A 25,387-nucleotide genomic window follows, 5' to 3' on the forward strand; every position below is an offset into this window, starting at 1 on the left:
TTTTCTTTAACACTCATTTTTCTTACCAATCATTTTCTACCCTTTGGGGTTTGACTTGACTTTAAAAAATTATCCTTTTAATCATAAAAAAGAACAATCAAACGTGGTTCAAGTCACCAATTCTTTTTGCCTATATGATGGTCTGCTTTTACTTGAAATATTTCTGTGCTAATTTTTTCCTCTAACACTCATTTTTCTAAGAAAACCAATCATTTTTCTTCCCTTTGGGGTTTGACTTGCAAATTATGTGCAGGGAAGTATAGTGGAGAACATTTGGCATGGGAAACAGAATCTCAAAACAATTGCTTTTAGGTATAATAATTAACCTTTATTAACACTGATAAACAATCTTAAAATTGATACAGCAAACAGTGCAAATGACAGCATCCAATTCGGACACAATATCTGTGTTTAGTTAAGTATTGTAATAATACATACATGCCTTTCAATCTTGATTTTCTTCTTCGGCAAAAATGTTAGAATATTCATTAAGTAATAAATACAAATAAAACCTTTGCTTCACTTATAATCAATACAAATGCTGAACTGAACTTTTACAGTAAAACCATTGAAATACATTGCACTATATTCCTGATAATAAAACAAGTATATACCTATTATGCACAGTATGAATATTCTGGTATATTTAGCAGGTGTAGACATGCATACTTCCAATAATGTGATTTTTTTATATTGCCTAGAAACACAAGATGTGCCATCAATCAGCATATAAAATTACTTAACTAGTTGCATTTCTTTACCTATAAAGTGAGATTGGGTGAGAGAGATCCTTCCACTGTAGTCCAAATAGGTTTATTTATTCAAAACGTCAACATACACATTTCTAAAATAAGTACCAGACTTTCATTTAGTAAGTGTGTGCTTGGTTAAACATTTCTTAAGTTGACTTCAAATATTATAATGGTAACTGTCACTACATGACCTTTTGCACAAAGTTATACTTACCAGGACAACTAATAATATACAAAAGTGAACCAAACAGATCCAGAACTCCTTAATGACCAATTGTAATAAAAAGATTGTGCTTTTCATTCCAGCCACACATGCATCAATTTCTCTATTTCTAAGAAAAGAAACAGCAGCAATACTAATCTAGACATCAGCTATGTAATACCTATACAACTAAATACTACTCTATTGATATCAGCTCACAGCAATATTACATATTAACTGGCACCAAAGCAATAGCTAAGGGCTTTAATAATCTTATACCCATAACACCTATAAGCAAGCATGCATCAGCTTATTAAAGAAATGCGTAGTCAGATGTATAATATATAAAACCACTATTTCACAAGCATTCAAAGCCTTTAAGGGGAATGTCCAACTTATGAAGCTCAGAAAATCTAGCATGTGAAACTGAGATGTACATATATTTCAATATAAGTTACAGCATAAATCAGAAAGCTCATTAAAATGTTGAAGAGGATATGGGAAGGTTCAAAACCTTAGTATCTGATAGCCTAATTAAAACATGTTAAAGCATTACAAAAGCATGATCACTAGCCAAAAATAAAGTGGGTCTGTGATACATCTTATTACTAGTCTAAGCTGGATGACTATTCCACTCTGAAATTGTTTGGATTTCACTTTTAAAGTCAGCTATAGTTACTTAACATGGCAGCCATTATGGCATTTCTTTGCTTAACATCAAAATATCCAACAACTGAATATAAAAAAGAGGATTCTGATAAGAGCCATGACTTCAACTGTTACTAATCATTTATTAAAAACTAAAAGACTGGGATTGATACAAATACCCAGACATCCATGAGAAACTTGTTGTTCACAGAACAACATCTAGCTGATCATTGACATTTCAGATCTTAAAGCACAGCAGGCATAAACCCTATACACATTAAACATTACACATATTATACAAACAGCTCAAAAATATTTACACACACAACCAGCGGCACATTTCACATATTATGATTATTACAATATATGGCAAAACATTTATGACAAGTATTCAGGAATTTTATTCCTTGTGGAGAAATCAGTTCGACCAATTTACTACCTGATTTTGTCTTGAAGTTCATGATTTTGATAAAATCCAAGCAACTGGGTATATTAACTTGATATCCATTAACATATAGCCATCCAACAGCTTTTCTTTCCCAGAATTAGATCATTTCAGGACACTACTGTTTTAATATATCAATAATCATATAAGTATAAGTTATCTGTATAAAACACCTAACATCGAATACATATATAGGGAGTGAAGGGATACATATAAGTATATAAAAAGAGATAAAATTGAGCAGTAACTCTATCCATGACTAAACCCAGAGAATGTAAAACAAATATTACAACACATAACAATGCATATAAAATATCTGCCTGATTTTGGTTGACCACTTCACAATTATATCATCACGTATACAAAGTGGTTGGGATTGTTTGAGATCCTAGTATTTTGATGGATGATGGAGAACAATTGTGAGAAAAATTAATGTAGCTTTGAAAATCCTAAAGAAGCTGGGCTTTGATGAAAATTTAGTAAACTGTAGTCTTTGATTTCTTAATAAAAGGATTTCTGAATCAGTCATCACAGTCCATCCTGAAAAAGTAAATACAACCCAAAATTTGAAATCTAAATGTCAAATGAGTCTTGTCTTGTTGCTTGATTCTTCACTGAAGCGACATCTATAGCTGAGCTTAACTTGGGCGTGGCATTATGGGTATACCACCGTCAGTCTCGTTTTTGTTTAGCATCATTGTCAATTTGTTCTTCAAACGGTTGTTCACTATTTGCTGAGTTTGTCAATTTTTGGTATGTCATGAACAGCTTGGCATATTCTGGCTTCTGCTTTGCATAGGCTTTGAATTCATCTGGAGAAAATAGTTTTTTTTTAACATGAAATCATGTGATAGGCAACAAAGGGCATAAATAATGCTCCAACATCATGGCTTACAAACAGTGTAAATTCTTATGAAGTCAATGCCATAATCAATATTATTCTTTTACTGTTATAATAAAACAATGAAGCATTCTCCTGCTTTTAAGAACAAAAGTCTCCCGTTAACAAAATGGCAAACAGTATAATATAACTGATAAGATAAGGCCATTTCATGAACTTTGTCATACACTGATGAGACTTTTCGGACTTTTGTCAGAATTCAGACTTTTTCAGGGTCATTTGGGTCATTCTTGTGAATCATGTCAATCCTACTTTTTCAGTAAGGACTGGTCGCATCCCTGGTCATACATTTTGTCTTTTAAAGTGATTGTAATCATTAAGAAGTGCACAAGGCTGGCCAAGTTGCTGACAACAGCAGCAATCATATACAGACTGAATCTGAATCTGATTACAGCTTAAAACATTTGCAATATATTACACCCCATTTCCATAGATTTTTAGATCGATCTATCACTGTGGTGAGTCTCACTAGATTACCGTCAGATTGGCCGGCTTAAGCGTCTGTCCTGCCTACTAAAAGCTGTAAGGGGGTAATTAACTATGGTGGCCGCTCGGCTGACTGCAATTTAGCGTAAACCCCCAGGGAGTTGATCTAAATCTTAATTTTTAGATCGATCTAAATCTCTGGGAAAGCACCCTTAGATGGATTATCACTCTACTGGTGCACAGGTTGGGAACAAATCTTTAAATTTCCAAGCTCTCCTAAAGTCGTCTTCATATTAAATCGAGAAGGTGACTTTGAGACACTAAAAACTTGGAATTCTTACCAAAGCTTATCTTGCTATCCTGGTCTTTGTCCACCTGCTGGAAAAGCTTCCTCACTCCTGCCTCATCCATGCCAAATGCATTGTGCAACATCTGGGCCAAGTCGGACTCAGATAGATAGCCTTTGCCTTCAGAGTCAAACAGCTACAAATGTAAGAAATAAATCTAGTACTCTATAAAAGGTTCTCAGGTGAAAATTGGAGCCATTCGTTTACAGCCTTCCATTTGTGAATGGTTTTAATAGCAGCACAGCATGCCAGAGATGACAGAATCATTTCTTTTAAATATTTAAGAGCATTCAATGATACTTGTTCAAATTGTATTTCAATCTAAGATTTCAAGAAATAAACATACCAAGTCCTATTTTTTCCATACTTTTTTTTATTATTTCTTATCATTTTCTTATCATATTAAAAATTCATGATTTCAACTAATAATCTCACCTGAAAAGCCAGCTGAATAGTGTCTTCAGTATTTGCAGGCTCAGAGACTAGAGATAAACCTATCACATATTCACGGAAATCTATGGTACCTGAATTATCCTGAAAATAAACAAGCATATAAAGATATGAAAAGAAGTACAAGGAGACCATAAGAACAGCCGGAGAACAAGCACTTCATTTTGTGCACAAATGATAAAAGCAGGTCAAAACTACAGCTACCTATCGAGACAGGCCCAAAACTGTGTTAAGTAAAGGAAAAAAGGAAATTGTTAGTGGCACGTGTAGTTGTAATAACAAAGGGATACAGTGGCGTGTATTGTCACATGACCACAAGTGCGGAAACTTGAAGTAGGTGTGATACTCGTTCCTGTAACATACATTGTACTGAGTGCGCCGTATAGATTGATAACTTCCGGTAATGAACATTTTGACATCATATTTCATCCAGTTATCCTCAGTTATTACTACACAACATCTGTCCCCCAGCAAAAAGAACTTGGCAGATGATGATGAAATGCATGACAAGATGGGTCAGTGTACTGATTGGCTTTGAAATATAATGTATTGAATGACACTCAGTGACTCTAGCAGGACAGTCAAGTTATTTTCATTTTTATGTATGTATATATCTCTTCATATCAAGAAAACAAAGTTCTGAACAAACAGAGACGGTTTTCACAGCTCCTCGATCAAAATTCTGGAGCTAATGAATATTAACCAGTTTAACATTTTAATTTATTATTAAACATAATTATTAATAACAATAACATCGTACATGAGCTCAGGTTTAAAAAAAAAACCTCTGAACATTTATCATGAGACCTGACACCTAGCTTTGATGACTTTCAGAAATCATCAGAATTGAATTAAAAAATGCGGAATTCCACTTTTCCGCAGAAAAAACTCATGTCTGTAACACATGACAATAATTTATTATCACAGTAAATAGAATTATTTTAACCTTACCCTGTCATACATGGTAAATACATCCTCCAGTGCTTCTGATACAGGTAGGTTGAGATGCTCTGCCAACTCTTGTACCGTGATCTTTCCCTCTTTTCCCGTGTGGATTTGGCGAAACTTCTCCAGCATGGCTTTAGCGGCCTCAAAGGTGATGCTAGTGAGGGATGGGGATTAAGCAAGCAAATCAGTAAATCAGGGCAGTAATCAGTGAACATTTATGGAACACCATTTTTTTTATTTCATTTAAAGAGATATCATTTCTATATTTTCATTTACTTGTACAAGCAGCGCTGTAGCAGGGTTGTTAAATCAACAGTGCAAAATCGAATTTCTAATTACTAGCAAAAAAATCTGTTTTGTTTCAATGGATGTGAATATGAAAAATGAAAAATTTGCATTTAATAATCACTATATCAAGAACATAAAATTATTTATCTAATGCAATCTAATAATAATAATATATCTACAGCTGCATTGCAAAATGAAATGACCACAGTATAATGAGAAAGTCCCCAAAAAAGACAAACTTTTTTCAAAATACTACATGCATCTTTAATATTCCAAAACATACAGCATAAAATACAGATAAAATTCAAAAGCATTAAAAAAATCTGAATGAGATTCTTAGATCTTTTGTTATTTTTTACATTTAAATTTTTTCATTTCCTTTTGACAGATCTAAGAACTTATTCACCGGTGGATAAAAGATAGTTCGGCAAGTCCACAAAAAACAAATACTACTTATTGCCCTTTCTATATAGATAATGTTGTTACAGTAATAATGATTGGGTTTTCTGCATGTCTCCTCTCCCCATTTCTTTTCTCAGACTGGTTAACATACACTCGACCAAAAAATTTCAGAAAACATCATTATTTTGAAAAATTATAAAATGAGCATATGAGCTGAGGTAAATAAACATATTAACCAAATTTTGATGTCTAATGCATTCGTAACCATTCGTTACTTTTTTAGCTACCTAGAAATTTTCCTACTACATTATATAGTTTACATGGTTTTTAGTAATAGAAAAAGAATTCCATCTGCTTTAACTTTTTTGGTCGAGTGTATACGTGTTAAACATGAAACATTTGCATTTCTCCTAACTTTGTCCAATCAGCAAGAAAAAAAAATATGACAAATGTGTATGTAAACAAGTGTTTTTATAGTCTCAGTCATCTCGTATCATGTCATATCTCACCCTAGCTTCTTGTTCACTTTGTTAAACTCTACAATGCCTGATGCCATTGGTAACTTGAGCTTGGCGGCATAGGTCATGAGACGACAGTCATCAAATGTGTGGTCCGTGGCAGGGACATTCAGACATCTAGAAATATTCAAGTTCATTTTAAACTTTTAATTCAAAATTCTCAACTTTAGTATATGTTGTTTGTGCCAGGGGTGTCCACACACCTGGAAATAATTAAGTTCATTTCAAAACTTTATTTTAAACTAATTTAAAAGTTAATAGGTACTTGAAAAAAGATGTATGGTTCATATAAATTAGTTCACCAAATATTAATTTAAACCTCTTAAATCCCCTAGCCTGTAACCAACTTGAAACAATTTTTTTTTTTTTTTGCACTGGAAATAATTTTAAAAGTCTTTCAAAATATTAAATCATACACAAAACATAACAAAATAATAAGAAAAACATATGAACACTAATCAAAATACTTTTCTTTTACTACTTACTAATATCTTTATACACTTACTTTGTCATTTGCTCTCTGACATTCTTGGCAAACAGCTTTGGGTCTGCAATTTCTTCTTCATTTGGTTTGTAGACAGGTAGGTACTAATTATAAAGAAATGAGATAATCAACTTAAAATTTCCAATTCACTGGCCCAGGAATAAGTTATAATTTAAAAGAATTCTATAAACAACGAAATAATTTTGAACTTAGTAATACTGAAATTTTTACGCCAGAGTTCCTCAACACATTCTCAATCTATGAATTAAAAACATATAATATTAATTGGACAGATTGATACAAAAACATTTCAAAAATCCTGTATTTAAAATAAAACTTCAAAACCACTTATTTCTTAATCGTTATTCTTTAAAATAAAAAACCATTCTAAGCATTATACTTAATAATATAATCCCTCACCTCCACTTCAAACCTGTTGTGTATTTGACATAAAGTTAGCCAGAAGAGTGTAAACGCCCCAGGGCCTTCCCATGTCCAAGTATACGTGTCCTGAGAATGAAAATTTTGAAATTAGTTCAATTACTGCACACAATTGGTTCAAAACACAACGTATGACAGGAATGTGGGGGACTGATAATGCCTTGTTCAAGCTCTAGCTATCACAAATCCTTTGGTCTACATCATTTCAGGTTAAAACTGTAGTAATTTACTGGAATGGTGACTAGTAGAAAAAGTAGCAATATTAGCCAATTCTTCCTTGACAATGTTATGAAACAGGTGCGAATTTTAAAGGAAAAGGATTGTCTAGGGTCGAAAGGCGCTAAAAATCCTGGTTAAAAAATTAAGACCAAATTTTTTGTCTAAAATTATTGACATGTGAAACTGGCCTCAGTACATAAGCCACAGAGCACATGCTCATAATTTTTCTAATAATTTACATTCACTGATGCAGCAAACTTGACCCATTTCACCTGTTTTTCTCACAGTAAAGCTCACTACTTACTAATCTATTTGGAAAGCGTAGGCAGACTGGCTGAACAGGGACCCCTGGGTAAAATCCACCTAAAAGCATGCAATGTTGTATCAGTATCTAGCCATTCATGTCAGTCTATATCAGGCCTGTAGCCAGGGGGGTTCTAATAAATCCATCATTTTTTGCCAAGACAAGGTTCGCTATAGGTAAAAATTGATCTAGATACACAAAGGTTGAATGGTTAAAGGTCCACTTATTCAGATAAGACCCCCCCTAAAACTGTTGGCTATGGGCCTGCTATATAAACTTTCTCCCAAGTCTTCCAGAAGACAGTCACAATTTTCTGAAAACCTTTCTGTCAAAATCTGTGACCTTGTTGACATTCTTGAAAGGCCCTTGACTTGGGTTATTTTAATCGTAAATAAATAAATGAAAAAATTCACAGTATTACTTGAAATAAAAAAATTAATCAGATGCCATTTTAAAAGTGAAGTAATAACTTATAAATGAGCAATCACAATCTGTTATCAAACCACAGAAATAAGCAGAGAACTTACCTGGTTTAAATGTAATTAGACAGGAACGGTTTGTGCAGGTGCCTTCTGGGAAGACAATAATCTGCGGCCATTCCCCTTTGGACTGTGCGCGTCTTTTAATCTCTTTAATGGTGTTTTGTCGAGAGTTTGGGTCCTCTCTCGATACCCAGATGGGCTGAGTAAAGGTTGCCAAGGCTGAAATAGTTTTTAACAAATTTACCAACTTTTATTCAATGTTTTTCCAACTTAAGTTTTTGTATTACCAATTCAAATCACTCATTGAAAGCAATGTAGAAAATGCCATTCATTCAATTTAAATAATTTATTCATATTTCATTTCAATACTCTTAGGAAAGGTTTTTGGGGCTTTGACCATATCTCTAAAATGTGTAATAAAAGCTGTACTAGTTAGGTGTACACTGTATTGCACTAACCCATATTTGTTGAAAATGTCTTTGAAAACTTAATGTAGTCTTTAATGTTCTTTTAATCTTAGAATCCCTAATATATGGCCTCTTCAACATAACTTGATATTTTTTAAAGAATAACCTTTCAGTTCTCAATTCATTCCTGTCTTAAGTTATTTTTTAAAATCAAATAAATTTCTGTGGAAGACTTTTACTAGTAAGTACTTCCAAACATTTTTCCATTGCTAAAAATAAACCTATTCCCCCCCATGTAGTACCAATTATTTCAAGCAAAATTTTCTTTCTTTGTCAATAGATATACAATGTATGTCCAACTTTCACATAATAGTCCATATAAGAACACCAGTGCTAGAGATATTTCTTAGTGTCCGCCAAAAAGAATGAATAACAATCTGTCATCCTGAGATAATTGCAGCTATTTTCCCTAACAAATGTTTTTTCTCTTGTTTTTGTATCTTTAATGTGTGTTCTTGCTTACACTAATGGATTCAGGGTGGTTTTGGTGGTGGTGGTGGTGGTTGGGTGGGTGGGTGGGGGGGGGGGGGGGCAGGGGTCTAGTATATATAAATTTACCTTCTCTGTGCCTATAAATCCACGATCCCCCTTGTTTTGTCTTGTTTTTGTATCTTTTATGTGTTTTTGCTTAAACTAGCGTATTCAGGGGCGGTAGAGGTGAGGTGGGGTTGAGGGGGGGGGGGTAGGTAGCTGGGGGTGGGGGTCTATGAAATACATCCACCTTCTAACTGCTACTGTGGCCAAATGTTCTGAAGAGAATGGTGTGCTATGAGCTTTTTATTTTTACAGTACTGAGCATGCATGCATAATAATATGCTACAACCACATTGATTTAAGGGCCACTTCACAATATTTTCCCAATCCGTGTGTCTTTGCTTAATTCTTTTTTCTTGATACATCTGTTCCATTAATTAACTCAGTCTATGATTATTGAGATAAGATGCAAATACTTATTTGTTTCTTTCTCTCACACTTTGGATGTGAAAATATAGAACAAAAACTGCACAGATGGGGAAAATATTGTCAGACGGCCCTAAGACAGTTTTACATGTACCAGATTGTAAGTATAATAATAATAATAAAAATAAATATAGAATGCAAGGACATATAAAGCATGCAATCTGGTCCTTATCCCAAATATTTCTAACCACAAATATTTCAACACATAATATAATACAGTGCCATCACCTCACCTGAATAAAAAAAACATTTTACTGAAATTCTCAGAGAGTCACCCTGAGTATAAGGGGTCATTCCCATTGAAACTATCATTCTGCATAGATCCAACTCCACGGGGACTCTCGCTGAATGCATTCAGATTAACACACCTCCTCCTGGTTTTGAATAGAATACAGAAAAGCTGGTGATGACGTGACTACTTTGGAAACAAGAGGCTTGTACATCTTTTTACCTGACTGCATTCAGCAAGAGTCCCCGAAGAACAACAGCTGCATTGGGAGAATTACAAAGGGCCCTTAGAGAATTAATGACAATTCCCATTGATGTCACATTTCTGTTACATATGCCCTACCCTATCAATTCTCCGTTCTCAGTGACTCAGGGTGCATCTGCTGAGAATTTTTTCTCTGATAAGCCATACTTATATATTGCTCTTATATTGCGAGTGAAATAGATATATCACAGGCACAACATAGTTCATTGTCATGGGTGAAAGTTGTAAATCCTGAAAGCCTAGTTTGCAATTTCTTTTCATATTTAGACCATATATAAAAAAAAAGATCAAAATGAAAACTAAAAATCTTGAAATCAGGCATAATCCTGAAAACTTTCACCCATGCATTATTACTAGTATATAAATATGGCATATGGAAAAACATCCCCCCCCCCAAAAAAAAAAAAAAAAAAAGTTATGAAAAAAAAAAAGTCAAAATTTTTGCGATTACTTTCTGCCCTTAGCAGAGCTGCAGCAAGTAATACCTACTTCCTATCAGCATGGTACCAGCGCTTTCTATTCTTGACACTCCACTGGGAAGGCCATTTTTTAGGACAAAAAACACAAGTACATCAAAAAAGGAGGAGTGTGGAGCTACGACTAGAAGTGGAGCATCGATGTCAGACGCTGGTATTCCCTTGATGTTAACATAATGGAAGCCCATGACAAAAAAGCAAGCTCTTCCCATAAACTCCAGCAACCGGCCACTACAGCGCCTAATGATGAACCAAGCAAATGAATGAAAAACAATGATAACTAAATTAAATTCGACATGGATTATGAACATAAAAACACAGAGTAAAGCAAGTATCATGAAGCAGCTTTAAAATATATGGGATTCAGCCAGCTATTTAACCCTACAAAAAAATAATAAAATCAGTAATATGAATGGCAATACGTACAAGTCAAGAAATCAAAGGACCGATACCACAACAGTTGCATGCATATCATATACAATGTACTGGGGTGCGATTCGGAACAGGGTGCTTTAGAATACTTGAAGAGAAAGTGTCACAAGGAAATATGGCCACAGGGTGCAGTACGGTACATATTAGATAATGACATATTGATCTCTTCAGAGTGTCTCTTAAAAGACTGAAAATTGCTTTCAAAAGCAACCCAGAATTATCATGGAGATTTTTTCTCACAACTTTTCATGAAGCATATAGCATTTATAATTTAGTATCTAATAACTCAATGGAAATCCAGTGTCTTCCCACTTCCTACCCATACCCAGTATACACAGAGCATACCTAATATACGAGAGAGATTCAAGGGAGTTAAAAGCAAATCACGATCTGATCAATACAAAACCGCTGTGCTACGAAGTGGGGTTATTTTCTTATGGCAGCAAGTCAAGGTTCGGTAAAAAGCCGGCTTACAAAAACTCTGGCTAAGATGCAATGTGAAGGCCAACAGTTTTGCTAAAATTCCTGCTCCTTACTGACCAATCCCCTTTTAATTTTAAAAACCAATATATATATATATATATATATATGTACCCAAACAAAATGTTCGGAATGTCTTGAATATGTGCTAGCAATAAGTGTCATTAGATGCAAATTTTTGGTATAATTCTGGATCATTTACGAGAAAGAAGTCTTCCTTCTGTCACCGCCATATATGTCCCATAACCAGGAGAGTGCTGTTATCCTATCAGTGTTACCCAACAGAATATGTATATATTAATTATATATATTAACATTTATCAAATTAAGTATATGTCTCCCGTTAGTATCACAGTGCCCAGTACAATAACTGTTACTGTCACGGAAATCACAGATAACTTCTCTGTGAATGTTGTGTGGTAGAGTGAAATTTAATTACTTATTTAATAAATAAACAACTTTTTTTCTGAAATGTGTTTATGAATGTGAATGTTGGTGGCAAATTGTATGTAAAATTTTTCATTTGTGTCATAGTCACTGTCATTACTTCTGTCAGCTGTAATTTGATATCCTTACCTACCTCAAGAACACTCGAGTCTTCATGACAATCAATAATCAATTTCCATTTTTTCTTTTCCTTTGAAATTACTGTTTCACTTTTGCTTTTCAATTACCATATTAATGTATTATATACAGTACCTTACCTTACTTTATGACTCTCTGACATATTTCGAGAATGTTCAAAATGAAATGCAAAATAAAAGATTGTCATGACTTATATTTTCATCAAGGTGATGGCTAGACTGATTTTTTTTCTTTGTGGCAATCACTGCAATTATACTTTGCAATAAGAGATACATACTACCAAACAGGGGAATATTTTTTGTGTCTGATTTTGCAACAACTGTTGTCATATCCGTCACAATTGACAATAACACATCGACAAATGACGAGTGTGGAGCAGCGACAAGAATAGGGGCCTCCGCAGCTGAAGCACGCTGGCCGCGGAATGGAATCCAATGAAATCCGCCCACAAAGAAGACGCTTCTGTACAGGAAACAGCACAGTTTGTGGAGAATTCTAAAAAATAAAATGAAAATAAAGAAAATGAGTTAATGAAATTTAAATTTTAAATTCAAAATCCAACATGATAACTCTGTTAGCAATTATATGTTGGTCAACAAAGTTATATTTTTCTATTGGAAAAGATGTTGCGTTAATTGATCACGTCAAAATTTTGACAAAAAAGATTGGACAAACTCTCATAAAACAAACGTACCGCGAGTATAGTTTACACTGTGAGTAATGAGCTAATTATAAGCTATTTGATTAAAGGAAATTCAGAAGTCAGCTCAGCAGTTTTTTCACTAGAGATACAAGGCAGCTCTATTCCAGGCTCATGCTCCTTGTTGTTAAATGAAAAAAAAAAGGAAGGAAATGATAAAAACAAATACAACCAGCTGAGCCAGGACCCCCACTAAGCTCAGCTGGTTTCTCGCAGGTTGTGCTAAAGTTAAATATCATATTATTATTTATGAAATATAGTATTTTTGGTATCTGATTTTAACTTTTTTTGTGGAATACAGCAGAGGTTGAAAGATCCAAGGCAATGCATAAAAAAAAGAAAAAAATATATATAATCCTGTCAACTGGTTCATATTCAAGATAAAATGAAGTCAAGATATATAAATCTATACCTTTTTCTTGAAAATTTTCATTACTGACTTTAAGCACTGTATAATGATAATTATCATTAAATATTGTTTGCCAAGGTATCACTGTACATTATGATGCCTAATGACAATTGCACTTGCCTTCAAACAAGGAGCTATTACCCTATGTTGCATCAACATTCAATATAGTCTAATTCTCTATCAATAGTTCCATTGGTTGACTCACTGTATTTGCTCATAACATACAATTAACATCAAGAATCATAAAGAAAACAGATGTGAACACTGCAGTGACTTCTTAACAATTTCCTTCGGAATTAACACAAGATGTAGAGCAACTTTAACACAAAATGCAATTTTTCACCAATTTTACATCTTTTGACTCAGACAGACTGCATATATTGCCATTGGGCATTCATTCAAACATGTAAAAGGAAGCAATGCTATGGGAATGAAATAATCATTACAACTGAAAACAAGATGATTTACGAGTTAGACAGACACTGGAAACCAGAATGACTCTTGCTTAGATAACCAGAAGGGACTGGAAATATCCTCAACAGATTCCAAACAGTGATCAATTCAATTGTGCAGACCTGTGTACAAACACCTCGAACATGTCTTTGGTGTGTTCAGAAACAGTGAAAGACCAAAACGATCATGGGACGTAAGACTGCATTCCCAGAGATTTAGATCGATCCATCTGGATCGACCTAACTCCCTGGGGGTTCACGCTAAATTGCTGTCAGCCGAGCACACACCACAGTTAATTACCCCCTTACAGTTTTTAGTAGGCAGGACAGACATTTAAGCCTGTAAGGCTGACACCAATCTAGTGAGACTCTCCAGGGAGATAGATCGATCTAAATATCTATGGGAATGGTGTATTAGTGTCCCCTGACAACCAATAACTATGTCTGTCTGTCTGCATGAATGGTGCATTGGAGAATTTACACACGTATGACTTAACCATGAAAAACTACTCATGACTCTATGACTAACAGACTAAAATGACTCTACCAAAAAGACCTAGAGGGGCCAGAACAATTCTAAAGAGAAAAATTATTTCATATCATAATACATCCATTTTGCTATCTGTGAAATGTGAAAAAACAGGGGGGTAAGCAATATGACATTTTCTTTTTCTTTTTGTTTCAATTTAGTCAGGCATTCTAAATCTAGAAGTAGATTTCTTTTTAATTTGCTGACATTATCTCAACTAGATGTCTTATCTTAAACATCAAAACAATTTTAAACATACCAATCAATAAAAGCATCACAAAGAAATTTACTTATTTTCACTTTCAGTAGTAGAAGTAGTAGTATTTATTTATACTAGTACAGTACTTGGCTGAAATGATACGAGCCAAAATTTTATCCTTTAGTTTACAAAATGTATGACTATCCTCATCATATATATGATTGAAAATTAACTGTTTCATCTTATACCTAAATATAGCCTGTGTCACAGATTACATTCTTGTATCCCTATAAATGTGTTATTAGCTCACACTAAATCTAGTCTTAGACCCCGTTCCCATACAAAAATTGATCTAGCAGGATCGACCCATCTCCGAGGGGTTTCTCGCTAGATTGCTTTCAGCTGAAGCGGCTCTCATGTCTGGCACACCTACTGAAGCTGTTAGGGGGTAATTAACTATCGCTGAAAGCAATTTAGCGAGAAACCCCTCGGAGATGGATCGATCCTGCTAGATAGATCTAGGTATGGGAACTAGGTCTTAGAGCATGAGCAACATATACATGCCATCATAAATCATGGTGATGGTTGTGGAAATCAATAATATATACTCGTGTCAAAATGGAATTCTAAAATAGATTTCCATTGGATCTGAAAGGCTTTAGGGGGAATTCTGGAGTCTGTCCGACAAAAGGTAGAAAGGGGGTGGGGGTAGAAAGAGAGGATCACTTCAGCCTAATGTGATTATCTTCGATAATTTTGTTATGGATCAACTTATTGGATCTGAAAAGCCTTAGGGGTAATCCTGGAGTCTGTCTGACAAAAGGTAGAAAGGGGGTGGGGGTAGAAAGAGAGGATCACTTCAGCCTAATGTGATTATCTTCTATAATTTTGTTATGGATCAACTTACTGGATCTGAAAAGCCTTAGGGGTAATTCTGGAGTCTGTCTGACAAAAGGTAGAAAGGGGGTGGGGGTAGAAAGAGAGGATCACTTCAGCCTAATGTGATTATCTTCTATAATTTTGTTATGGATCAACTTACTGGATCTGAAAAGCCTTAGGGGTAATTCTGGAGTCTGTCTGACAAAAGGTAGAAAGAGGGTGGGGGTAGAAAGAGAGGATCACTTCAGCCTAATGTGATTATCTTCTATAATTTTGCTGTGGATCATCTAAGTGACATAATGGAAACATGAGACACTTCTCCATAGAAACATGTGACACTTCTCCAGCAGTTTAACCTCCATAATCAATACTTCACCACCATACTAGTACTTCTATAAAGTGTGGCAGCCCTATAATGATAATTGCACAGAAATGATGTTGCATCACCATAGCTTGGTTATGTTAGCATATGTCATTCTTTCAAAAGAACTGAACAAAAAAACAGAACATGAAACACATACTTAGTAAATTTAGGCATTATCAATAGACTAAAACAGCAAAGCATGTTAAAATTGTGACAAAGATGTCAATGTTACTCTTACATGTTTATAAAATCTACTAATCTTGCACTAGAATTGTTTCATCTTCGGTCATTACCTATACCCAGGAGAAAGTGAGTTTATCTTTGCTGGTTTTTATCCAACAGCCTAAAGTTATTAACAGATTTTGATAAAATTTTCAGGACATGTTGAGGACAGGTTAGAAAAGTTCTGTCTTAGGATGATAAAAATTTAGTGCTGATCCATTACATAATAAATGATCAGTAATCAGACATGAGCCTAGGTTTAAAAAAAAAAAAAAAAAAAAAAAACTGAACATTTATCATGGGACCCAACATCTAACCTTGATGAATCTCAGGAACCATCAGAATTGAATTTAAAAATGTGGTATTCCACTTTTCCACGGAAAAAGTTCATGTCTGAGTAATAAAAGGGATTCAGCTACCTTGGCGTAGACCTGTGCTCCCTGGGGGGCTTTTAGGGTGTATTACCAGAGATTAAGATTGATCCAGAGATTAAGATTTAGATCGACCTAACTCCCTGGGGGTTCATGCTAAATTGCAGTCAGCCGAGCACGCACCATAGTTAATTACCCCCTTACAGCTTTCAGTAGGCGGGACAGACGCTTAACCCAGCTAAGCTGACAGTAATCTAGTGAGACTCCCCACAGGGATAGATCGATCTAAAATCTATGGAAATGGGGTCTTAGACTTATCTCTATACTTACATAACATATCTGACAGATAAGATGAGATATGGCTTCTTAACAAAGAGCTTCAGATAACTTCATATTGATTCTTAGGGGAATCATTGTGGCTTGATAAATCAAATGTCCATATATATATATATATATATATATATAATTTTAAACTGAAATCTCACTGTTATTGCCTCTTGTAAAATCTTATATTTTAAACTTAAAATGTATATTAGGAACAGTTTCCTCTACTTGTGTAATATTAAATGTGACAATGCATGTATTTTATATAAAAGTATCTACTTGTGAAATGGAAACATGTCTAAGCGAGTGTTCTAGTGTCTGTACATCACAGTATTATTGATTTTTGTCATCTAAAAAGGAGGAAATGAGAAGAGCTATAGCAGGTATATACAATACCTGCCATTTTCAAAGATGCTACAGAAGATCACATTTCTCACTTTTCAACATCAATGATACTGGAGTGAGACCACAGTTACATTGTGAATACCTTCTTCAAAAATATGTCTTTAAAAAATAAATAAATGATCCTGAAATGTCAATGTAATGGGAACTTATCACAATACTTGAGAATGTATATTATTACCAGTGGTTGCCAACTTTGTGAACAGTTAAAAAGGGTTACAAGTACACGCAAGCAAACAGCCACTCACACACACCCACACATACACATTTTGTATATAAGTACTTAACTACATACATCTTAATAAGCAATTATTAAACTAATTCTCAGTGTCGCGAGTGAAAATAAATAACAAGCTTCTCTCTTCTCTGTTCCAATTATCTCTTTATATGAAAGAGGGGGGGGGCTTTGCCTTTTATCTTCCCATCAATTATTACTGACATATCACTATATCCAATAAAAAGGGAAGAAACTCAGTTTGAAAGGTAATCTAGACTATCTGCAGGCATATCCCTCTTGACAAGGTAAGGAAGCCATTTCAAGTACTAGGCGGGGTAGAGGAAACTGTTCCTAATATTATAATACATCTAGGGATCATGTATCACAAAACATCTTGAAGCAAAGAATTAAAGAAGCTGGATTTCTTTATACTGACAAATAAAAAAATTCAGAATCTAATCACTCAATGAAAATGTTACCTTCTCCATCCTCTCACAGGAACTATTTGTTCTTTTTCTTCCTTAGATCTGAACGCCACAGCAAATGCTGCCACGGGCCAGGCTAACAGTAAGATCACACACAGGCTGACTAGCCGTATAGGGGCTATAGTCACAGACATGATGGCCACCTGTAAAATAAAATGTTTAAAAGAAAACTTATAATATATTCTTCTTATCTATAATGCTATGATCAGACATAACACAGGTACATGTAGTAAGACGATACAAATACAAGGTAAAATAAAAATTTTTAATTAATATTAAACCCAAAACTATTAATAATGAAAGGCACAACAGTAAATAAAATTAGTCCAAATATTTCTCATATGGACTAGAGTGACTCATGAGCTCTAGACATTTATGCATATTCCTACAAAAAGATTAAATTACCCGCATGAAAATGCAGTAGTATCGAAGTAGCAAAGAAGCATTAACGCAGTAGTGGTGTGGAGCATATTTGCAGTAGAAATGCAGTATAGCCTACTGCAATTCTACTTCAAAAATTACATAGGGTTGTACAGAGGAGGAGCATTAATGCAGTAGATTAGCAGCATGATAGAAGCATGTTTCAAATATGCTAATTAGCTCCCCAATCGAAGCAGGTTTGAAGCATGTTTGCAGTATGATTGCAGTAGTCTACTGCGCTGGAGTATCTACTTCGTTTTCGCGCGGGTACAGTAATAAACATGTGCAAGCAACATCACATGGTCAGTCGCTATTTTCAAAATATTTTTAGAATCGGTTGCTTTGATCACAAAAAATAGAATTTGATGCACTAGATTAATCTTAATGCCTGCTAAGGCACCTAATGATTAACTCATCTCTAACAATTAGAATTAATTATTTTACCATCTGTCACCAAGGGCTGCAATTGTTGGGTGTCTTTAAGACTGTAATCTCAAAATTTATTGAAGGGAAGACATGCACAAACTATGCATGAAACTAATTTTTTATCTATTTTTTAGTCTTTAGCTATAGTCTGAAAAAATGTAGCATTCAAAGTATAAGCCATATTGCAATAGTTTCATAATGATTACATAACAATATTAACATTACAATTAATCCCGTTTTACTGCATTTTTTAAAATGAACAAAATTATGACCGCGGTAGTATCACTTCGCAACTGGAAAACACTCGCTGGACTACAGTAGTGCCAAAAGAAGAATTTGCTGCAAAAGGGTATATTCAGAAGGATTTAATCCGATAAATGTAAAAACTGTCTTGCACTTTCCAAGTTGCAACAAACCTGTAATTTTTCCCACCATGTCAACTGTAGGTCGTGTACAAAAGGATTTATCACTTCTGGTAGGACAAGAGATTCAGATCGTGGAAGGACCTTATTGGCCCTCATCTTGTCTCCTCTCTTCGCTGATCAGCGTCTGTACGAGTTAGTTCGTCATCATTAGCACCGTCATGTTCGTTGCTCCACTTGTCTTTCCATCCTTCTGGCCTCAACGACCTTTACTATTGGAAACTGACCTACTTTATGACTGAACAAAATGATAAATCTACCGCTACCGGGGAACAGATATACTTTTAAAAGAATTAAGTTAAAATAAATAGTTCTGCTAGTGATAAAAAGAAAACACAAAATAGTAAATTGCAATTTATGTAAGAACTATTGATAAATTTTATAAGTTTAGCATTTATTTTACTACAATTTCTTGCCGCCCCCTTAATCACAATCTTTATTTTAGCTCCAAGGTCATTGCGCATGGCAACTCAGTGCGACTTTGTAAAGATGCTGGCAGCAGCTACACAAGCAGAAAAATACTTTTATCCTTTGCAAAAAAATTAAGCCCCGTCTTCGTGGGCTTTCAAACTCGATTCGATGAAATCGTCAAGGATGGATAGCGGAAGCGACAGGCCCACTAGCAAGTCGGAGTTCATAGTTGGACAAAAGTATCGTTTGATAAGAAAAATAGGGAGTGGTTCGTTTGGGGACATCTACTTGGGGATAAACATATCAAATGGGGAGGAAGTTGCGGTCAAATTGGAGCCCCTCAAAGCGCGGCATCCTCAGCTTCTTTACGAAAGCAAGGTCTACAAGATTTTGCAGGGAGGGATAGGTATTCCTCACATTCGTTGGTTCGGGCTGGAGAAAGAATATAACACTTTGGTCATGGACCTCCTTGGTCCCTCCCTGGAGGATTTGTTTAACTTTGTATCCAGGCGATTCACAATGAAGACGGTGCTAATGTTGGCAGACCAGATGATAGGACGCATTGAATATGTCCACAACAAGAATTTTATTCATCGTGACATTAAACCCGATAATTTCCTCATGGGCATTGGCAGGCATTGCAACAAAGTGTTTTTGATTGACTTTGGTCTGGCCAAAAAGTACCGCGACTCACACTCTCGCACTCACATCCCATATCGAGAAGACAAAAACTTGACTGGCACAGCACGCTATGCCAGTATCAATGCTCACATGGGGATTGAGCAAAGTCGTCGCGATGACATGCAGTCCCTTGGATACGTGCTCATGTATTTCAATCGTGGCAGTCTGCCATGGCAGGGGTTGAAAGCTGCAACGAAAAAGCAAAAATACGAGCGCATCAGTGAGAAAAAGATGTCCACTCCAGTGGAAGTCTTGTGCAAAGGTTTCCCAGCAGAATTTGCCATGTACCTCAACTACAGCCGAGGCCTAAGATTTGATGAAAATCCCGATTACATGTACTTACGCCAGCTATTCCGCATCTTGTTTCGCACTTTGAATTACCAATATGACTACACTTTTGATTGGACCATGCTGAAGCAGAAAGCTGCTGCTGTTCATGTAGGCAATTCTGGCTCGGCCCGGCCCGTCAACCCGACAGGGGGCCATTGAACATTAAACCTGCTCAATCAGTATGTGATCAAAGACTTCTCGTGCATAACACACGATTGTTAAAACTCGTCATACACTTCTAATATCAAAATGGTGTGACACTTGAATACAGGACTATAATATTACAAGAGGTACAGAAGACCTCTGAGACCATTTATTGCTTGTTTCATTGGTGCACCATCTACTGCACTCTGTAGGCAGTCTGGGTGGGCTTTGAGGCATGTTGCTTTGCTTCTGAGTAAAGAAGTGAAATACATTTGGTGCCATTTTGAAGAGTGTTAGTCGAGCTGTGTTTGAAGCCTGTTGTAATTTGTACAACGCTTTACTGGTCAACAAGAAAGAAAGAAAGAAAGAAAGGAAGAATGCATGCCAGTTAATGTATGGCCTTTGTGAGGTGTACATTGCCAAGGTGAACAGGATTCAGAGGAGCTTGGAATACCCTGCACAGTGGTGTCTTACATGTGGTCGTAGATATTTGTTGTGGATTTCTAGCAAAGTTGTCAGTCTTGATGAGAAGTTGCAGAGTGCAAATATACTGCTGTGGCGAGGACTGCACGCAATAGATGGACAGACAGACAAGTGAGCAGTACTGACATTTAAGAATTGACCTTCCAAAAGAGGAGTGCTATTTTGCATTGATAAGTAAAAGGTTGTGTTGTAATTTATGGTGCAAAAAAGGAGAAAAAAATACCCAGGTGTTAAAGCCTTCAGTTATCCTTAATTGTGATAATGCATATAGGTATATTAGTGGTTGAAATCATGAAAGAAGTGATATTTCATATACTAATGCATATTGTTCACTGCAATGGGGTTTGTTAATAAGATATAATTTGTCAATAAGTTGTTTTCCTAATTAGGCTTAAAATTGCCTCATGAAAGAATGAGAAAGACAAATTGCTGTAAAAATAAAATTTTCAAATTGACTTTAAAATCAAAATGATTTTTTTTTCAAAATGTAATGAGTGCAAGTTAAATTTATTCAGATAATGGGTGAATACAAAAATTACACAGACAGAGGCTGATGTATCGTCAGGAATTGCACGCTTATTTAGATTCTGCAATGAAGATAATTGCAGAATAATTGGACAAAGTGACTGAGTTATGATGCTGATAACACAAGTAACAGAAGGTCTATAGGATTATTCACTAGTCTATAAAGGTTCTTCCAGATAATTTCTCTCGTCCCCATTGTTGGACAAAGCGTCTGATTTAAGAATACTAACTTTCTATGTAGAGTTATTGTGGATTTGGCATTTATGATTAAACCTGAATTTGTGTTTATATTATGCACCATTAATGTTGAAAGGTTATGTGGAATCTATAATCTATACCTAAATGGGCGAGAAGCAGTCTGGCAGATAGCAACAATCAATACAGTATATGTCAATGCTTTTAATCCGGCATAGTCGGAAACTAGAGCAAGTATTTCTCTTTTTTAATTGCCAGTTGCTAAAAATAAGACTTTTTGGTTACAGAAAATGGAAAACGTTTTTACTGTTATGTTTTGAATCTTTTTTCATTGATTTCAGCAAATTGACTCGCTGGATAAATGTCAAAATATGCTCATGATCGAGTACTGCATTATGAAAACAAGTCTCCTATCCAGGGCAGTATGTTCACTAATGGTATTCAGGGTTTATGTGTTCAAGATGATGTCAGACTAGCAATGTAGATGTTATTGTTATTGAGTACATAGCTGAAGAGAATGGGCCCAGAATACTATTAGTGCCCTGAAGCAGACGCAAGATATTGATTTTTTTTTTCACTTGGTGCAAGACAAATATTGTGTGATTTATCTGAATCATAAAATACTTCATTGTAACTGATTATCTTTATATTTTTATTTTCATTCAATTGTGTGCTTATTATTTGAAGTCAAAATTTTCTCCTTTACCTGATGGTGTATAAACTGCATCGGACCTTAATTAGATCCCTTCCCACCTCCCCTATTTGAAAGCTATTGTTGATAACTGAAACCCCAAAATCCAATATGCCTTTTAGGCTTTGACAGTATTATTGGACATATTATGGTCATCCACGAGGGATTTTAACTTTCAGGTACTTTACAGTGATTTCAAAATTGCGTGTCTGCAAGGCAGCAAGTTAAGTGTGTGAGCTAAATTGCGTAAGGCAAAATATAGCTCGCTGTTTTTTTTTTTTGGCATGTGGCCCAGACATTATCTCGTGAGTAATAATTTTTATGCAATCTTTAATTAAAGTATTAAATGGTAAAGTGAATGAGTTAAAAGTTCCCAATAGTGAAATTGCTTTGGGACCATTTGGAAGTGGTGTTATCTTTGGTCCCAAAACTGATTTGATATAAAAAGTTGATTATTTCAATTATGGTGTTTTCTGTGTCTAAACAGCTATTTTGTTGTTGCAATTTTCTTGCTCATTACTTGAATTATTTTTCTCATTTATTTATTTTAGCTAATACTAGAATTTGATTATTTTTCACTTCATGTTTCTTTTAATTTTGAAAAAAAAGTAATTGTGATAAATTCAAAAGCTTGTCTTAATATTAAAGTTGATGAGAAAGCTTACAGACATGAAACGTAGCCCTATAGGATTTCCAAAATCTCAGGACTCTTTAACATATGATTTTTTACATCAAAGATCTCCCACCCTAAAATGGCACTTGTTGAAGAAGCTAAGCATAAATTCATTTTGCCAATTTGTAAAAGAAAAGCCTGTTTCATACACAAATAATTGGGGGGGGGGGGGGGGGTTAGTTGGTGAGCAAATCATTTGGACCCTTCATAGTGACCATTCCCATACCCTATCGATCTATATTCGAGGGGTTTCTTGCTAAGTTGCTTTCAGCTTAAGCGGCTTAGATGTCTGTCACACCAGCTAAAGCTGCTAGGGGGTAATTAATTATCTTAAGCTGAAAGCAATTTAGTGAGAAACCCCTCGGAAGTGAATCAATCCTGTTAGATCGATCTAGGTATGGGAACCCAGTCATAGTGTTTTGGGGTAGATAAATATTTCATTCAATTCCATGGGTGATGAAATGAAAAATATCAAAAGTGCTTTAATTTTCTTTAACCAAAGCGTACCATAGTTAGTTTCTTAAAAAATAAAGAACTGAGAGGGTGTTATAAAAGGGAATGGTGTGATTATCCAGCTCCGCCCCTTTAGGTCACTCTTGTCAGAGTTATCTTAGGGAATAGTACATTCAGAGTACCAATAGCAGTATTTCAATGGCCTTTCAAAAAGGCATGCAACGATAGCTAATATGGTATCTTTGACCTTCCGTGCAGTCAAAGTTGTGGTTGATAGGTCTCAATACTCTACAACACGTAAATATGTGATGGCCTTGGAACATACGGTTATTGTTCATAAATTTCAAATATCAATATTTTTCTCTTTTTAACAGCAATCAATATTTAAATTCTTCACGAAATGATGCTTTCATATTTTGAACCAACTTGTTTCTCAAATCATTTTAGCAATGTCTTATGTGACATAATTATTGATTCAAAAAGCAGTTTTTGGAAAAATAATTTCTCATTTAACTTTGAATTTATTGAGAAACTGCCATGATATTTGTTTTTCAACAATGATGAGGGCAAAACCCTTTCAAGTGGTTTTCATATTATGTAAACGTTTACTCTTTTATTCTGTAAATATGGGTTTGATGTACATGTGTACATGGATTTGTGATATACTAGTTCATGATTGAGAGATGCATGTGTATAATTGGTATTTTTCATTGTGATGAATGTGACATGTCGGTACAGTGTCGATTATTGTGTTATTATAATCAATTTATAAGTTAAAGGGATAATAACTCTTTTGTTTTGGCCAAAAAATGAATTTTCCTGGAGTAAACAACAATTTTTCCATACTTACCAATGATTAATAAATCCATTTTTACATTCAAAGTTAGTCCCTGGTTTTTTTCTAAAAAGTTTGTTTTTTTGTTATAATCTCTTAAGAGATTATAACAGAGTACAGTCACGTGGTCTAAAGTCAAGCTCAGATAACAGTATGACAGCTATAACTGTCATTTTTGTGGTAAAACAGAATATATTATATTTCTTTGAGTTCTTCACTATGTTTTTATTGTGAAATATATATCTCATACGAAGAGTTATTATCTCTAAGAAGTGTGCGTGTTGGCATAGCATTTAGGTAAGTCTCCTATTTTACAGTCATGAACTCCATGAAGCATTTCTCTATGTATAAAGAGGACTCGATGTATTATCTGAATTGCTGTGAATGATGAAGAAGAGTTGTGTAGGCTTTTCTTTGAAAAGTAGCTTAAGTATTTACGTAGATGTATTTGTAATGAGACAACTGCAATCCTAACAAAATAGGTAATTATCAGAAAGAGTTGCATAGTTATGGGAAATGAGCACACATGTTACAATAATTATTATATTATAGACTCCATGATAGCCTTAACCACCACCCAAGATAATTGCTCAATGGTGCTACTTCTCTTCTGAGATGAAATCTTTAAATTGAAAACAAATTTTTAAATCTTGTGTAACAGCATGTGGCATTGTGTTATTCAGTTCATAAATGATCTAAAGAGATTAATTTTAGATGTTATTAATTTCTGCATCAGCCCATTTCTTCATTTTGAACCACCTTTCCTTTTTTTCTACAGGATTATACCCTTCATCATTCTGTCAACTGAAGACGAGAGGACAATATTTTATTTCAAAATTAATCTATTTATGTTAAGTTCTCAGACTTTTTCACAATTAACATGACTAAATGCGAAATCCATGAGTATCAGAGTGAGAATGCCTTTTTATGTACAGACACAGATGTGTCTGTACATATAGCCGTCATCTGCGTCTGTCGTCGCCGTCGCCGTCGTC

At 34.9% G+C, this 25,387-nt stretch overlaps 1 protein-coding gene and 1 pseudogene across 3 annotated transcripts; one reads left to right on the forward strand and one right to left on the reverse strand.

Moving 5' to 3' along the window:
• Positions 1-306: 306 nt before the first annotated feature.
• LOC106152427 (lysophosphatidylcholine acyltransferase 2-like) lies at positions 307-19,213 on the reverse strand. 3 transcript variants are annotated; one of them, XM_087012187.1, is made up of 12 exons: positions 18,966-19,213; positions 17,698-17,846; positions 12,428-12,645; positions 8,303-8,476; positions 7,776-7,834; positions 7,232-7,321; positions 6,833-6,915; positions 6,319-6,444; positions 5,123-5,273; positions 4,157-4,255; positions 3,716-3,857; positions 307-2,859 (listed from the first exon to the last, which is right to left on the reverse strand). In XM_087012187.1, exons 1-12 carry the CDS (start codon positions 19,068-19,070, stop codon positions 2,720-2,722), a joined length of 1,536 nt encoding a protein of 511 aa, XP_086868313.1. In that variant the 5' UTR covers positions 19,071-19,213; the 3' UTR covers positions 307-2,719. The 3 variants fall into 3 exon arrangements, with proteins under 3 accessions (XP_086868313.1, XP_086868312.1, XP_086868314.1); XM_087012186.1 differs by lacking the exon at positions 12,428-12,645 and adding an exon at positions 10,667-10,893 and having other exon boundaries at positions 18,966-19,212; XM_087012188.1 differs by lacking the exons at positions 17,698-17,846; positions 18,966-19,213 and adding an exon at positions 10,667-10,893 and having other exon boundaries at positions 12,428-12,447.
• A 208-nt stretch (positions 19,214-19,421) lies between these two features.
• Positions 19,422-22,374, forward strand: LOC106159433 (casein kinase I pseudogene; annotated as a pseudogene).
• The last annotated feature ends 3,013 nt before the right edge of the window (positions 22,375-25,387 follow it).

The sequence above is a fragment of the Lingula anatina genome, chromosome 4, assembly GCF_051362555.1.
Source record: "Lingula anatina isolate TDL-2025a chromosome 4, LinAna3.0, whole genome shotgun sequence".
Taxonomy (NCBI): domain Eukaryota; kingdom Metazoa; phylum Brachiopoda; class Lingulata; order Lingulida; family Lingulidae; genus Lingula; species Lingula anatina.

Excerpts from the sequence above, each read along its gene's own strand:
- LOC106152427 (XM_087012186.1), bottom strand. The coding sequence starts at position 19,070 with ATGAGGGCCAATAAGGTCCTTCCACGATCTGAATCTCTTGTCCTACCA. Across the intron at positions 17,847-18,965 it reads CATGGTGGGAAAAATTACAG|GTGGCCATCATGTCTGTGAC; the intron begins GTTTGTTGCAAC and ends TTTATTTTACAG. Across the intron at positions 4,256-5,122 it reads TATTTACCATGTATGACAGG|GATAATTCAGGTACCATAGA; the intron begins GTAAGGTTAAAA and ends GTTTATTTTCAG.